Genomic DNA, 16391 nt, shown 5'->3' with positions numbered 1-16391 from the left:
GATAACGTATTTATACACACACAAAATTATTGGGAGGTCCTAGAAGGTCTAGGCTGCAAAAGGAAACAACAGAGCAGGTTTGTTGAGAGAAAGGGACTGATGGCTTCTGTTTCTTCCACAGTGTGTTTCCTGTGGCACTTTCATTTCTCAGGCAGTATGTACTGTATATTCCTGCGTATAAGACTACTTTTTAAGCTAGGAAAATCTTCTCAAAAGTCGGGGGTCGTCTTATACGCTGGGTCGTATTTCTTATACGGTGAGTATATCCCAAACTCTATATTTTAACTTGAAAAGTTGGGGGTCGTCTTATACGCCGGAATATACGGAATTTTGTATCCAAATTTGATAAGGGGTGAAGGTAAACATATTCTGTAATCAGCCGAAGCAGGCAAACGGACTCTGATGTTGGAGTACTTTGCATACAGTTCTGGTTTTTTAGTTTTCCCCATAAAAGAGGAAGGACCCCATAAAAGAGGTAGGACCTTTTGAATGAAATTATACTGATACATAACAATAAGTTCTCATCACTCACTCAGGTGGTGGTGAAACTCATAATGGATTATCTTTGCTCCCTTTGATCAGTTCTGCTTGCACTACACAGAACAAGCCTATATTTAATGGAAATCCTAGATGATTTGGTTATTAGATGAATATCACAATCAGCATTGTTTATCTACTGTACATGTTGCTAGATGAAGTCCTATGTTATCAGATTTTTAATGAAAAGCTAATGTCATTATGCTCCACCAGTCTTTCCTTAGGGATTGGTTGGTGAATTTGTTGCTACTAATTTTTAACAGTGTTGTTAGTTTAATTATGGATAATAAACACTAAAGATGAAATTTTGATGCGATACCTATCATATATTACCATAAGGTAAGACAGAGCAGGTTATATACTACTGGTTCTATTTTGCATTCTAGGAAAAGGAAATCAAGTTTCTGACTGCAGAAGTTGATCGTTTGAAAAACTATGGATGTTTGGGAGTTTCCCAAAATTTGGAAGGGTTGCGGGAAGAGAATGCAAAACTTAAATATCGCTTAAATGTTCTACAAAAGGTATGTTCCCTTTCTGAATAGTGTGAAGTGTGCAAAAAGTATGGTAAATGAATGGTCATGACTGCCGTGGTTCTCAAAATTAGGGTATCATTTGTCATTGTGAAGAGAATGAGAAAATGTGATTAACGTGGGAGAGATCCCCCCCCCAGGTTGAAATTATTCTTCCTTTGAAATTTGTGCAGTATTGTTCTGTTTTACTGATACATTGACCCTTAAAGGTAAAGGTAAAGGGACCCCTGACCATTAGGTCCAGTCGTGACCGACTTGGGTTGCGGCGATCCTCTTGCATTATTGGCCGAGGGAGCTTCCAGGTCATGTGGCCAGCATGACAAAGCCGCTTCTGGCGAACCAGAGCAGCACACAGAAACACCATTTACCTTCCCGCTGTAGCAGTACCTATTTATCTACTTGCACTTCGATGTGCTTTCGAACTGCTAGGTTGGCAGGAGCAGGGACCAAGCAACGGGAGCTCACCCCGTCGCGGGGATTCAAACCGCCGACCTGATTGGCAAGCCCTAGGCTCTGTGGTTTAACCCACAGCGCCACATTGACCCTTAAGAAGTTCTTTTTTAAATGTTATGCAGAACCTAAATAGGTAATTACCTGGTACACAGAAATGCATTTCTCTGTTTGATTATGTTGTCTGGGGCTGGGCGATAACCTGGTTTTAAACATAGCAATGTATCACTAGCTAAACATTATGATACAGTATATCAATATATCACAATGTCTGAAATAAGGATGAAGCTATATAGAGGCATTAGCTGGCTTCACACTTTTCCTCACATTTTGATTTTCCCATCACACACACACACACACACACACACACACACACACACACACACACTGCCATGTCAAAAATTATGAAACTGATACCACAATAAGGACTTCAAACTGGTTTTGAACAATACATCGCCCAGCCCTAATTGTTTGTATTCTTGTTCTGTTGAACTGGGGTGCATCTACATCAGCTGTTTCCCCCAGTGTACATCCAAGGAACAAGAATGCTTAGTTGGCTAAAGCATGATGCTGATAATACCAAGGTTGCAGCTTCAGTCTCCATATGGGACAGCTACATATTCCTGCATTGCAGGGGGTTGGACTACATGATCCTCAGGATCCCTTCCAACTCTTCAATTTTTTTGAGTCTAAGAGTGAGAGGCTGCACTTCATCCTGGTAGAGTCTCTGGTGCTGTACTTTTGGTGCTTCGAGAGGATGCAAGAAAATTGCTGCTTCATTTAACAAGGCAGTCCTCCCAAATACTTTTGCATACATCTGGCTGGGGGTAGTCATGGAACATTCTCCGCTCCCCAAATCCAGCAATTCTGGTCAGAGAAAAAGAGAGTTGCAACCTCCTTCTTAAAGTGGCAGGTTTTCTTTAACCTGCAGCAAGTCTAATTGTAAAGAAATGACTGTTTGCAAGAATATTTATTGAACATGAAAACCTGCTGCCTGCTGCTTTCTCACACAGTAGGCATATGAAGCTGTGACAATCTTCATTCTCCTTAGCAGGATATTTTATTTACAAATAATTTCTGTGTGTGCATCTATTTTATCGTTGTACTCTGAGCACATAAAGAGAGCACGCCTCCCTTTATTCTAGGTAAAAATAGATGGAACCTGACACAGGCATCAGGGTTTGTTAATCTTGGTTCACCTGAAGTCTTGATACATTTTGTAAGCAGTGCAAAGCTTTCCTTTGCCCGTCAGCTGGAAGAAGTTGTGTTTCTGTAGAAAGAAGATTAGGATTCATGTGTGTTTGTGTTTACACACATTTCATTTTAATCATGAGCTATGTTTAGGTCCTTGAATTGAGATGCAATGTTCCATTGGGCTCCTCATCTGATGGATGGATAATTAGATTTGTGTTTTCATTTAGAGCCTTCAGGAAGAAAGAAGTAGAAGCAAGCCATCAAAAGCCATGATTAACATCAATAGCCGCCTTCAAGACATTTTTGGAGTGGCTATTAAAGCTGCATATCCAGATCTAGAAAATCCTCCACTGTTGGTGACACCAAGTCAGCAGTCCAAGTTTGGTGACTATCAGTGTAACAGTGCTATGAGCATAACCCAGGTAATACATAATGTGAGAATTTGTCATTGTTCTCTAGTGCTGTATCCAAGCAGCACAAAGCCACCCAGCTGAAAATATACATTGCTCAGCTTTGTGATAATGTTGTGGAAACAGGGAAAACCATCCACTCTGTATCAGCCTCTCCATTTCTCACAGAAATCTACCCTACAATTGAGGAATCTTTTCCTGTACTGCTCTATTGTTTACATTGCCACATTTGAATGAGCACAGTGCACAGCAGACAAGTCTTAAAGCATTTAAAATGAAGAGAATCTAGTCACATGCAAACATGAAACATCATAAAAAACTATGGGTTTTCGGTGCTGCCCCCATGGGGTTCTGCTGGTGCAACAGGATTTCTGTTCATCCATGTACCCAAAAAATCTGCTCTAGAGGGTCCCCTAATCTTTGGGAGCTGATCTTGAGAACAGGCTGGAGGGAACATGACAGAAAGCTCCGTTATTCAAGCAGAGCTGCAGTGTTGGCTCTATCCTGGGAGGATTACATATCAATTATGGAAAAGCCAATATAATTCTGCCTCTGAAGCAGGGGTGGCGATTGTGGGGCTCTCCAGATGTTGCTGGACTATAGCTTGCATCATTGTTGCTGGCTATACTTACTTGTTCCCCTCCCCATTTTGGCTTAGGAAAAAAAATACATGTTTTTTTTTAAATGGTTTAATTTTGGCTTAACACTTTCTAGAATCTTCCTCATTTGTATTCATATGAAACAGTGATTTTAATTTTTGTAAACTGTCCTGAATAATGTACATGCTAGGACAGGCATCCCCAAACAGCGGCCCTCCAGATGTTTTGGCTTACAACTCCCATGATGCCTAGCTAACAGGACCAGTGGTCGGGGAAGATGGGAATTGTAGTCCAAAACATCTGGAGGGCCAAAGTTTGGGGATGCCTGTGCTAGGATGTCAAGATCTGTATTTCCATATAAACAAATAAAATAACAGTAAGCTAAATCCTGAACTACAGAACAGCTACTTTTTTTAAAAAAAAAACCACCTCTAAAATCCTTACCAGTATAGTTTCCCCTTTTGATTCAAAAATCAATGTAAGTTTGCAGTGGAAATTGGACTTGTCACATCCCTTGGTGGATGGTAAAGTTACTAAGCAAATTGGCCTGGCAGAGATCTCTTTCCAAACAATACTGTTACGTGCCAGCCGGCACCCTCTCGGCATGAACTTCTTTTGGAGAAGCAGCTCCACAAATGTGTGTTCTCTTCTTCATAGAGCTCATTAGCATATGCATTTGGGTGTCAGCCAGCCCAACACAAGCTAGCAGTGCCTTTTAAAAATATTTTTGACCGCTGCTTTACCCCAATTAAGTCACTGTTAGGAGTCTTGTCTGGTGCAGGTTTCTCAATGTCTGTATTGTTTGTATTCCTTGATATCATAAGGCCTCCCCTCCCTCCCCACAACTTTTGACAGCCCCTCCAGAGATTGGTATGGACACAAACTGCTTTATGGAATGTCTCCACCCTGATGCACTTTTTGAGCTCGCTCTCTGCCAGCGTTGACACCCAATACATGTCGCTGCTTACTTTGTACAGTTTTGCAAGTGCTAGATGTTTGCTTGGCTGATTGTTACTTTCATTTAAATTGATTTCAGTAAACATACCCCCTGCCATTTCCCAGACACTAAGCTTGTTTTGAAATAGTATCTGTTCCTTTAAAAAAGGAATTTCCCACACACCCATGCACCCACCTCCACACACTTTCCAGCCATCAAAAAATATTTTTCATCCCAAGTGAAGCAATGAAATTTTTGCTCTGTATCAATCATTCTGGACACCAGCCATTTGGAAACTCCTGCTTTTATTTTTAGCTCCTGCTCCACATGAATGAGCAGTTTTTTGATGCATCGTGCAACATTTTTCAGAACACTCAACACTTGACAAACAGCAAACATTTGGAAGCAGAATTCTTAAAGGTGAAGGGAGAGAGCAAAGGAGAAAGAAAGCAATATATCTCTAAAACAAATAGCCATCTAGCCCCTCCAGCTGAGAGTGCAAGCACAATTGCTAATGAGCATGTACAAAGACAAAACTAATTTGTGACAGCTTTCCACATTGGCAGGGCACATGGAAAGACTGTTGCCTGGCACGTACGCTCCTGTTATTTTTTGAGGACTGCTTTCTGAACCCAAGCAATACATCGGAGAGAGAGAATACTTTTTCATAGAAAGACTACTTATTAGAAAGGAAACCTAGAATCACCTACATTTTGCTGTGGGAGACCATCTGGCTGTTGTCCTTCTCCAATACTGATTCTTTTCATAAAGATAGTGGGTTCCTCCGTTTTGAATGTGTAGAACAGCTTTTGCAGTCTCTGGTGCCCTCTAGGATGTTTTGGAATGCAACTCCCACCAGCCCAGCCAAAATCTGTAGGACACCAGGTTGGGAAAGGCCAGTATAAAAGTCATCTGTAACGAGTTATGCATCTCAAGAGATGCACACTCAGAAGAATCATTTGAATTGCTCTGGCTTACATGTGTTAGTGGTGGAATTGGCAACTATCTGCTGCTCCCATTTCCTCTGACAGGAAATGGCAACAAAGGACCACACATATGCTTGAATAACAGTATGGTCCTAGGGTATTTATTCAGTTTGTGATTACCTCTGCTATATTTACCTGGTGGGATTTTCCAGGCAGGCTGGTTTCTTGACAGATTCCTGTGAAAAGGGAATTCCCTTTTCATCACAGCTGCTCAAATGATATGAGCCTGTAGAGGTTTGCCTCAGGTTCTCTGTGTTCTCAGTCAGGGATTGTGCTGAGACCTCTTGCTGTGTCTTTCAGATACTGCTCAAGACCAAGGAGCAAAAAGTGAGCCCGAGAGAAATAGCTGATAAGATTGCCAGAAACATTCCTGACAATGAATGCATCGCAAAGATTGAAATCGCCGGTCCCGGTACAGTTATTCTGTTTTTACTTTTCTGGGACATCTAAATCTAATGTTATGAAGTATTATGATGAAACTAGTGGATTTTAGCCCGTTTAAAAACGGGCGCTAGAGGAAGCGGCCTGCCGGGACTGGCTTGGCGGTGGCGGGTCTTCCCGCCACCGCCAAGCCAGTCCGCAGCGGGGGCTTTTCGCCGTTTGCCTTCCCCTGAGGGGGAGGCAAACGGCGAAAAACCCCGCCGCGCCGCAATTCGGCTCCGGGACTGGCTTGGCGGTGGCGGGTCTTCCCGCCACCGCCAAGCCAGTCCGCAGCGGGGGCTTTTCGCCGTTTGCCTTCCCCTGGGGGAGGCAAACGGCGAAAAACCCCGCTGCGCCGCAATTCGGCTCCGGGACTGGCTTGGCGGTGGCGGGAAAAAGGGGAGGAATTCCTCCCCTTCTTCCCGCCGCCGCCAAGCCAAAGCGGGCTTCCCTCCGCGCCCGCTGCCGCTTCGGCTTCCTCGGGTTCCCCGAGGAAGCGCCGTCCCATGCCGGAGGTGTGCGGCAAGGCTGCCGGGGGGGGGAGCGCTTCTCTCCCCCGCCGCCTCACCGCGCACCTCCAGCATGAGACTGGGCTTCGGAGCGGCGGTTGGCGGAGCGGCAGTTGGCTGTTCCCTGTGTCCCGAGAGCGCGGGTCCAATCCCTGTGTCCCTGGTTGTCCCTCCGTCCAATCCCTGTGTCTCTGGGGGACATGCGCAGTACCCCAGGGACACACGGGACAACTGGACGCAGGGACAACATGGACATTATTATATAGGATGACTCAGTAGAATTCTGAGTCCTTTAGAGATGAACTATAGGAGGATAAGGAGAATCCTCCCCCTAAGCTTGATGCCTGTTTACCCTACCAGGAATTCTGACGTGTACCCCTGTGACATTCTGGCTCCCATAGGCAGGCAGCTTTTTAAGACAGAGGAGTACAGTCGTACTTTGGAAGTCGAACAGAATCCGTTCTGGAAGTCCGTTCAAACTTCCAAAATGTTTGAAAACCAAAGCGCAGCCAATTGGAAGCTGCGGAAGCCCCATCAGACATCCGGCTTCCAAAAGAACCTTTGAAAACCGGAACACTCACTTCCAGTTTTCAATTGTTCGGGAGCCGGAAAATTCGATTCCCAAGGCGTTCAGGAGCCAAGGTACGACTGTACTCAGTTGGGCATTTCTTAGGAAGGTTGTACCATATGATAATTCTCTGTGAGTTTCAGCTTGGTATTTGTGACAGTTGGGAAGCATTTTCTTTAGCTCTGCAGTTAAAAATGAATGTGGCTCTTTCAGAGAGGTTAGCAATATAAATGAAGAAGCTTTGCAGAGAAATTAAAATAATCTTCCCTATATAAATATTATTATTCTACTGAATCATATATATTACTTGAGTGCTAGCAAAATAAAAGAGAAACTTTATTGAAACTCAGTGCCCTTCAATGAAAGTGATCCTCCTAGCAAACTAATTGCTGGCCAAGGCGGCTTACAGGACAACATGTGTTGTCTGGACAATTGACTTCTGTTATTTATTGATTAAAACCAATGGCACTTTGTCCTTGTATCATTATCAAATTGATTATTTCCCCCTATCACTGCAAATGAGTTGCCCTGTTATGGGTAATTCTGCAGTACTGTGTTTTTAGCAAAATATGTACTCTGTGGAAAAGAAATCAAGGCCTTAATATGTATATAGTCTCAGAAATCATTTTTTACTTTTTATGCTTTTCTGAAGGTTTCATTAATGTGCACTTGAAAAAGGATTTTGTATCTAAACAACTAAGCAGTATGCTGGTGAATGGAGTTCAGCTGCCTGCTCTTGGTGAAAGGAAGAAGGTAGGACAGCAAATGGTTAACTAGGTCTTTTCTTAGGTACTGCTGCTTAATGTTCAAGTTAAAGTGTGCATTTTCAGATAAACTATTTCAATTGTTTAATGTGCACTCAGTCTGCAAACACTCAAGAGCAGGGTTCCAGAGCCCCACATGGCATGTTCTGTGCCCTTCTGGCAGTTCCTCCTAAGGTCTGAGGTGGCTGTTTGCAGCCATTCCTTACCTGCTCCCCCACATCTTGTTAGCATTGAAGTGTTTTATGTGAATGGGCGTCTTTGATGTTCTAATGTTTAACAGATGTAAAAGGGGACATTGAATGTTCTCCCCTGACACCTGCTACAGGAGAGGCGGAAAGTCCCATTGCTTAGTCCTAATATTTAGTTGAATTGCCTCCCTTAATATTTTTTTTAAAATATTTCTTGAACAAGCTCAGTGAATCAACTTTTAGTTTTTTGTCTGTTCAATACCTATGACACCTTGTTAAAGGGTCAGTAGCCCAGTTTGCAGATAATGCTAAGCGTACACATGCAGGCTCCTGGAGAAAGAATTGAAGCCACTATGCTCCCTCTCCTGATCATAGCTGTCAAGTTTTCCCTTTTCTTGCGAGGAAGCCTATTCAGCATAAGGGAATTTCCCTTAAAAAAAGGGAGAACATGACAGCTATGCTCCTGATGGTGTTGCTGTGCTACCCAGTGCTAAGCTATGGTTTGACATATCATTACATCCAAGCCAAGATTTGTGGTTTTTGCCTCTCAAATAAATCATGAGTTGTAAACCAAGAACAAACTTTGGTTACAGCTCATGGTTTGTCTGGAGCATGACAAATTGCAAGCCTGGGTTTGGATAGGGCCCCGATAGCATGAGAGCAGTAGAATTAAGGGAGGAGTGAAGCAGTTGTAATCTTCTCTCCCGAAGCCTGCCTGTTTCCCCACTCATGCTAAGCCATGGTTTGGCTTAGTGTTATGTGTGAGCCAGGTCAGTTGAGTGCACAGTGTGCGTAAGCACCAGCCACCATGTAGAACTTGCACAAATGAGCAGCGTAAACAGGATTTTATACATTGCCTTGTCAGTGTCTATAGTATCTGAAGCTGTCCATAACTGAACAGCGTGGACAAAATATTCACTATTTGGCTCACTTAGGCCCTGTGATATGCAGTACTCCATGCAGGAAGTCATTCAACATCACTTGGAGATTATGTTTAATGAATGCATAATTTGTGCAATTCTCTGTTCATGCTTCCCACAATAACCAGTGAATGTGTACAACAGCCAGTGTTGATGTGCATTTCCTAATTGCAGGTATATATAAATGATTCTTCTCTGAAAAAATACTTTGCACTGTTTATGATGTGCATATTTTTCATTTCTTGTCCTACATAAAGGTGGTGATTGACTTCTCCTCCCCTAATATTGCAAAAGAGATGCATGTAGGTCACCTGAGATCAACTATAATTGGGGAGAGCATGTGCCGCCTCTTTGAGTTTGTGGGGTTTGATGTACTAAGGTAAGTCCAGCCATGGTAGAATTGCACAAATGCTCAAAATGTATATGGGCATATGCTTTCATTTCTCTTGTCAATGTGGATTCTCAGTAATTGCCCATACAGCAGTGTATGCTATGTGCCATGGAAGATCTTTATGAAGATCTATGCAGAACCCTATGTTTTGAACCCTGCACACATTCACCATCCTTTAATTAACCTTACTTTTCCTTCTAGTACTTTCAGAAACACTTTCCCCCCTCCCTTTTCTCAGAGCCTCCCAGCATGCCAAGCAGGGCTGGCCACACCCCTTGTGGTGTAGCTGCAAGGCACCTGGGAACCCTGCACAAGGGATTTTGATGGGTTGTCCCACCCACTTGTCAAATTTGGCCTGTGGGGTGGGGCCAGATAAAGATCTTGCCCCCTACAGTCCTTAACATTTGACATACACCATGCTACCCGACATTGAGATCTAACTTGATTTGAATGTCAATGCAAGATGCTTCCTAATTATAGCCTGGAGTCCCCTTTCTTCTGCATTTCAATCCACAAACATCTCAAAGTTTCAAAGGAAAACAACTGTCTCTATCCTGTAGTAGATATAACTTTACTGCAGCAAATGTGCCTAATTAATTTAGAAAATTAAATCACCTTCCAACTTGTTTTTCTGGGAAGGACAGTGTATGAGTTGGACAATAAATTATGCCCATAATCCCCAAACAAACCACATACAGGATTTTTTATTTTTTTTAGCAGTCCATTTCCTTCATAGGAGCACTTCAGAACAAGCCTTGTATCTTATCCACAGCTCTATTCAGAAGATATTTCAGTTCTCCTTATAGTCTCACTTGTTTTGTGATCTTTACTGTCTAGATTAAACCATTTAGGAGATTGGGGTACCCAGTTTGGCATGCTTATTGCTCACCTGCAAGATAAATTCCCAGATTATCTGACTGTTTCTCCTCCCATTGGAGATCTCCAAGCTTTTTATAAGGTATGTTTTATTTCAGATACATGGTTACCCCTTCTGTTGTTGTTGTTGTTGTTGTTGTTGTTGATGTTGCTGCTGCTGCTGCTTAACGTTGCTCAGAGCTGGGTTGGCTAATTTGTGTCCCTCCAGATGTTGCCCTACCCCTGGCCATGCTGCTGATGCGGCTAGTGAGAGCTGCGGTGTAACAACCTCTGGAGAACCACAAGTTAGCCACCCTTTGGATGAAAGGATACTTAATAGCACTTGAAAATGTATACATCCTTACCTGAGGGTTTTGCTTTTGGTAAGACCAGAAGGAAATACTCTTGGTGAAGGTTGAGGGAAGGTTTAGAGCACTTTACAAAATAAAAAAATAAACGTCAGCCATTTCCATGCAGGAATTTGAAGTAAGTCTGCATGAACTATGGTTGCAATCTATGCTTAGCCGTCTTGTAAACTTCATAATGATTGAAGTGAGTCAGTGCAGAGATGTAAGATGAGGGAGTGACTTTATCATGGGAATAAGTTTAGTAACAAACAGTGGGTGAAATCAAAAGTTGTACAAGCTGAAGTAACAGCACTTCCTCCTTCCTCTCCTATCGCCCCACCCGCTCCAACTTCTGTGTTCTCCCAGGTCTGCTCTGGAAGGTCCCCCAGCCATCCAGAGCAGATTGTGGAGACTGCAGCAGAGAGAAGAGGAAAAAGTGAACAGTTTATGTCAACTAATATTGCAAATGTTTTAATCATTTGAAACTTCCATGCATTGTAACCCTCCTTATTGAAACAAAGGCATATTATATAAAGATTGGACTTATTGCCGAGTCACCTTTTTGAAAAGGGTAAAATAAACACACAAACAGATTCTGTATACTCATTTCTGATGGCTTAAAAAGCCCAATCCAGGATCTGCATGCACAAATCCACATGCATTTGATACTGTTCATCACCTATTTCTAGAGAGGGGTAAGAGGGTAACAATATTGGATCAAATTCTGCTCTTGATCAAATTGTTGGCAGCATTAAGCACAATTATTGATTATCAATTTCTCTTGATAATCAAATCAGCTGTATTTATTATTTGTACCCCACCCATCTGGCTGGGTCTCCCCAGCCACTCTGGGCGGCTTCCAGCAAAGATTAAAATACAATAAAATGTCACAGATTAAAAACTTCCCTAAACTGGGCTGCCTTCAGATGTTTTCTAAATGTCAGGTAGTTGTTTATCTCTTTGACCTCTGATGGAAGGGCATTCCACATTAAAAGTATTTCTCTTTACTATTTATTACCTGTGCTTTTGTTTGATTTGTTTTAGTATACTGTAGAGGATATTGTTTCATGGTGTCTGTGTATTCTTCTTAACCTAGGAATCTAAGAGAAGATTTGACACAGAAGAGGAGTTTAAGAAGCACGCATACCGATGTGTGGTGCTATTACAGAGCAAAAATCCAGATTTCATTAAAGCTTGGAAACTTATATGTGATGTGTCCCGGAAAGGTGACTAGGAATTATGCTACCTTTATCTTTTAAGGATCCATCTCTGTTTCAAGTGGACCACTTTTGGCAGCTTTGGATGATGAGGATGATTAGGATTATTATTAGTGTTGTTGTTGAAGCCCTGTAAAAAGACTGGGATTTGCGGGTGATAGTTTCAGGAGTCACAACAAAGAGTCTTGTGGCACCTTTATTTTGACAAAATCTTTTCTAAACTAGATGCATGGAGTGAGAACCTCAGGTGCTTTTGTGTATGTGCATGTGTTTCTGTATGTGCACACACTAGCGTGATGACTTTTTTACAACCTCATTTCCCTGTATCATAATTTGATGAGCTTTCATTAAAGATTAGATAAAATCTTACTTTCAAAGAGATTTGATAAAAAAAACCTCTCACACAAAATGATTTAAAAAAATTTATTTATCAGTTTTTTGACCATTTTTGAAGTAACTGTAAGCAATTTGTATACCCTATGTTGCTAAGAACACTCCCCATTGTGGAATGTGGTGTTGTGTCCAAATTTGATACGAAATATACATAGAATTGTTAATACAATGTTATGAAATGGTAAAACGGCATACAAAAAATTTAAAAACGATTTGTGCGTAACTTTTGTAAATATTTCAATGGAATATACCTCATTTTAGTCATTAATAGGCAAAAGTTCATCCATTTGTGCTACAGGAAATAATTTTTGAGGGGGGGAAATTGAAAAAGTCATCACCCTAGCACACACACACACACACACACCATATTTTTCGCTCCATAGGACGCACCTGACCATAGGATGCACCTAGTTTTTAGAGTAAGAAAACAAAACAAAAAAATTGCTTTCTTGAATTGTCCTAGGCATAGCAGCCAACTCCTAGAAGCCTAGGTGCCTTTGCCCCCCCATTAAATATTTGAGGAAGCTTCTTTTTGCAAAGGGGGAAAGCTCCATTTTTTGAGGATCAGCTCAAAGTCGTGCAGCTTTTTTTGCAAATGGGAAAAGCCCTGTTTTTTGGAGGGGGGTTCAGCTCACAGGTATCCTTTTTGCAAAGGGGAAAAAATCCTGTTTTTATGGGGTTCAACTCACAGTTCTGCAGCTTCTCTAGGAAAGGAAAGGGACCCATTTCTAGTTTCCAGACAGATAATCTAATCAGTCAGTCACATGTCGCTGGGGAAACAAGCAGCCTCTCTCTGCAGACAACAATTGAGGCCTGAGCAAGGGGCCTGGGTAGGGCCAGGAAAGGAGCTAGCTCCCTTATCTCCCTCCCTCTTGCAATCAGCTACTGAGCGGGTTCCTTTCAACACTCTTTCCCTCTTGTTAGCCTTTAGCTCTTTCTTAAAAAACAAAACAACCCCCCCCCCCACAATCTGCCTTTCACCTCTGGGCAATTCAGCTCCAGGGACCATGCATTCGCTCCATAAGACACATAGACATCTCCTCTTACTTTTTAGGAGGAAAAGAGTGCGTCTTATGGAGCAAAAAATACGGTGCTGTATATTCCTGCATATGAGACTTACTTTTTAACCCAGGAAAATCGTCTCAAAAGTCAGGGGTCGTCTTATACGCCGGGTCATATTTCTTATACGGAGAGTATATCCCAAACTCTATATTTTAAGTGGAAAAGTTGGGGGTCGTCTTATACGCCCAGTCGTCTTATACCCCGGAATATACAGTACATATATGGGTGTGAAGGAAAACGAATTTTAAAGTTGTAGCTGCATGGTTAGAGTTTAGATGTGTGCAGACTAATTCTTTAGAGCAGCGTTTTAGTAGTGGTGACAAACATGACCTAGCAAAAGCCAGTACCTCAATTTCCTTATTTTACTATGATGTTGACGATGCATTATACGAACTTAATGAAAGGGCTCAAAATTCTTCATTTCACTCTTTCTTGGTCAGAGTTCCAAAAAATCTACGATTGCTTGGACGTTACCATAATAGAGAGAGGAGAATCTTACTATCAAGATAAGATGAATGATATCGTGAAGGAGTTTGAAGAAAGAGGTAACACAACTATTTGCAGTATGGGGAATTAAATTCCTCAAGACTATTTTTCAGCATAGTACAATGGGTTTCTAAAGCTTTTTGATAAGCTTGTATTTTATTATAGAAGAAGTGGGGGATCCTTACCACTACAACCCAAAAACCACAGTCCTTTAGAGATAGTGTGCTGGGGGGAGGGTGGTCGCATGACAGTGACACAGTCCCATCCATTCAAGCATATTCCATTAATCCATTGCTTGTGCATGCACACACACATAGACTCTCTCTTCCCTACAATTTGTCTTGGGAGAAAACTTCTCATTTGTTCCAATGGCAGGGCTCTGGATCTAGTTAGTGATCCTGAGGCAGAGAGGCTGTAACACTTTGCTTTCTGCTGTAGTCCAAAAGCAGATAATGGCCCTGCAGCTGCCGTTAGCTTTAAGGAAAAGAACTCCCATTGAAGCAAGTTGAAGTTCTTCCAAATGCAAATTACAGGTTCCTGATCCAGATTAGGCAGGCCCTCAGGAGGCAGCAAAAGGTTAAAAGCCTCCCTGCCTCAGGATCCCTAACCAGATCAGGAATCAACACTGGCTTCTGCTCCCCCAGTTTCCATGCTAGCTAGGAAGGAAGAAAAGCCCCTCATTCCGCAGCCAGCATGAAAGCTGAGGAGTAGAGGCACCAGGTACCAGATGGAAGTGCTGCAAAGTGGGAACGAAAGGTTATTCAAAAGATGGCACTGTGCATTTGGAAAAGATGTTAGAGCACCAAACTACATGCAAATGCTGCAGCAGGGGGACTTATGGAAAGAACTTCTTGGCAGGAGGGGAGATTCTAAAGTCTACTACTTGCCCTCCTCACTACCACCACCCTCCAGGCTGTGTTTACTGTTTTATTTTGCTTAACCAGCCTCTGAAACCAGCTATGAGGAAATGACCCAGAGGTGGATGAGCTCTGCTGGAGAGAACTGGCAGGTGCAAAACCTTTTTAAACACTCATCCCTCCTGCCAGTTCTCTCCAGCAGATGCCCCTCAGTGCCCACATTTGTGTTATCTTGGCAAATGTAGGTATGGGGGAAAGCACATCCCAGGATAATGTGTAGGTTCTAACTCTGTAAACCTGCTGTCATGGCATTTTGTAGCAGGACAAAATAGGTTGGTTGTTAAGTGTTCTTCATTGAAAGGTATTTTTTATTTGGGTTTTTATTTGTACATTACTGTGTAAAAATACCTTGCTTTCCAAACCTTATTTCTCATTTATTTCTACCCTTAGGATTTGTGCAAGTGGATGATGGTCGGAAGATTGTATTTGTTCCAGGGTATTCTGTTCCCTTGACTATTGTGAAATCTGATGGGGGGTTCACATATGACACCTCAGACTTGGCAGCATTGAAACAGAGACTGTTTGAAGAAAAAGCTGATTATATAATTTATGTGGTAGACAGTGGACAGGTGAGTTTCATTGACCTTTATTTTGTAGTCCTTTGTTTTTCAGGTTTTTAGCTTTTTGAGTGTGTGTGTGACACTAAAACTTACACACTAGTGTATTTTCTCTTTCTAGTTGCTTCTCCTTTGTCTTAAAGCAGGATTCTGAACTGTAATAAATTGCATCCATCCCATATTTTAAGCCTACAGATCAAGCCACCTTATTCACAGTACTGTAAAGGGCAGAAGCAATCATGTTGCTTGCTAAAAAGGAGCCACCAAATTATATAGGTCTTTCCCCCTGTTTAGCAGAAGCCTTAAGAGGAATGGTTAAGAGTTTAGGTATGTTTAGCTTTAAGAAGCGAAGACCAAGAGATTATATGGTAGCTACCTTCAGATGTTTGAAGAGCTGTCACAAGGAAGATGGAGCAGGCTTGTTTTATGCTGCTTCAGAGGGTAGCACTTGAACCAGTGGATTCAAATTACAAGAAAAGAGAGCCTGATAAAACATTAGGAAGAACTTTCTGATAGTAACAGCTGTTCGAGAGTGGAATAGACTATCTTGCAAGGTGGTAGATATGCCTTCATTGGAGGGTTTTAAGGTGGTGATACCACTGTATTTGAATATATAGTTAAAGAAAAAAACTCAAAATGGTTTCGAGCACATTAAAAACAACGCAATCCAGAATACAATATTACTGAAGAAAGTCAAATACAAAGTATGCATCCAGAGTAACAGAATTAATCAGTAACAAAAATACTGTGGTAAAGGTAAAGGGACCCCTGACCGTTAGGTCCAGTCGCTGCCAACTCTGGGGTTGCGGCGCTCATCTCACTTTATTGGCTGAGGGAGGCGGCGTACAGAGCTGCGCACGGAAACATTGTTTACCTTCCCACCGGAGCGGTACCTATTTATCTACTTGTACTTGCCGTGCTTTCGAACTGCTAGGTTGGCAGGAGCAGGGACCGAACAACGGGAGCTCACCCTGTGGCGGGGATTCGAACTGCTGACCTTCTGATCGGCAAGCCCTAGGCTCTGTGGTTTAGAGCACAGCGCCACCCGTATCCCTAAAATACTATCTTAGAAATTTCAAAAGAAAACATTACAAAGGAGGTTGACTACAGAATGCATATTTAATGTAGCAAAGTTAACACATGTAGAGATTGGA

At 42.2% G+C, this 16391-nt stretch overlaps 1 protein-coding gene across 2 annotated transcripts in view; it reads left to right on the top strand.

Moving 5' to 3' along the window:
- RARS1 (arginyl-tRNA synthetase 1) overlaps positions 1 to 16391 on the top strand; it is a 29522-nt gene that overhangs the window by 5109 nt on the left and 8022 nt on the right. Inside the window, exons 2-11 of one of the 2 annotated variants that reach the window (XM_060271732.1) lie at positions 122 to 256; positions 924 to 1058; positions 2939 to 3133; positions 5944 to 6055; positions 7793 to 7893; positions 9270 to 9391; positions 10241 to 10361; positions 11702 to 11831; positions 13718 to 13822; positions 15071 to 15249. In XM_060271732.1, the coding sequence (XP_060127715.1) occupies positions 2981 to 3133; positions 5944 to 6055; positions 7793 to 7893; positions 9270 to 9391; positions 10241 to 10361; positions 11702 to 11831; positions 13718 to 13822; positions 15071 to 15249 (1023 nt within the window). In that variant the 5' untranslated portion in view covers positions 122 to 256; positions 924 to 1058; positions 2939 to 2980. The remainder of the gene's footprint in view (positions 1 to 121; positions 257 to 923; positions 1059 to 2938; positions 3134 to 5943; positions 6056 to 7792; positions 7894 to 9269; positions 9392 to 10240; positions 10362 to 11701; positions 11832 to 13717; positions 13823 to 15070; positions 15250 to 16391) is intronic. The other variant, XM_035105169.2, reaches the window with a different exon arrangement.

The sequence above is a fragment of the Zootoca vivipara genome, chromosome 2 (genome assembly GCF_963506605.1).
Source record: "Zootoca vivipara chromosome 2, rZooViv1.1, whole genome shotgun sequence".
Lineage (NCBI taxonomy): Eukaryota > Metazoa > Chordata > Lepidosauria > Squamata > Lacertidae > Zootoca > Zootoca vivipara.
This window is presented reverse-complemented; position numbering and strand designations above follow the sequence as displayed.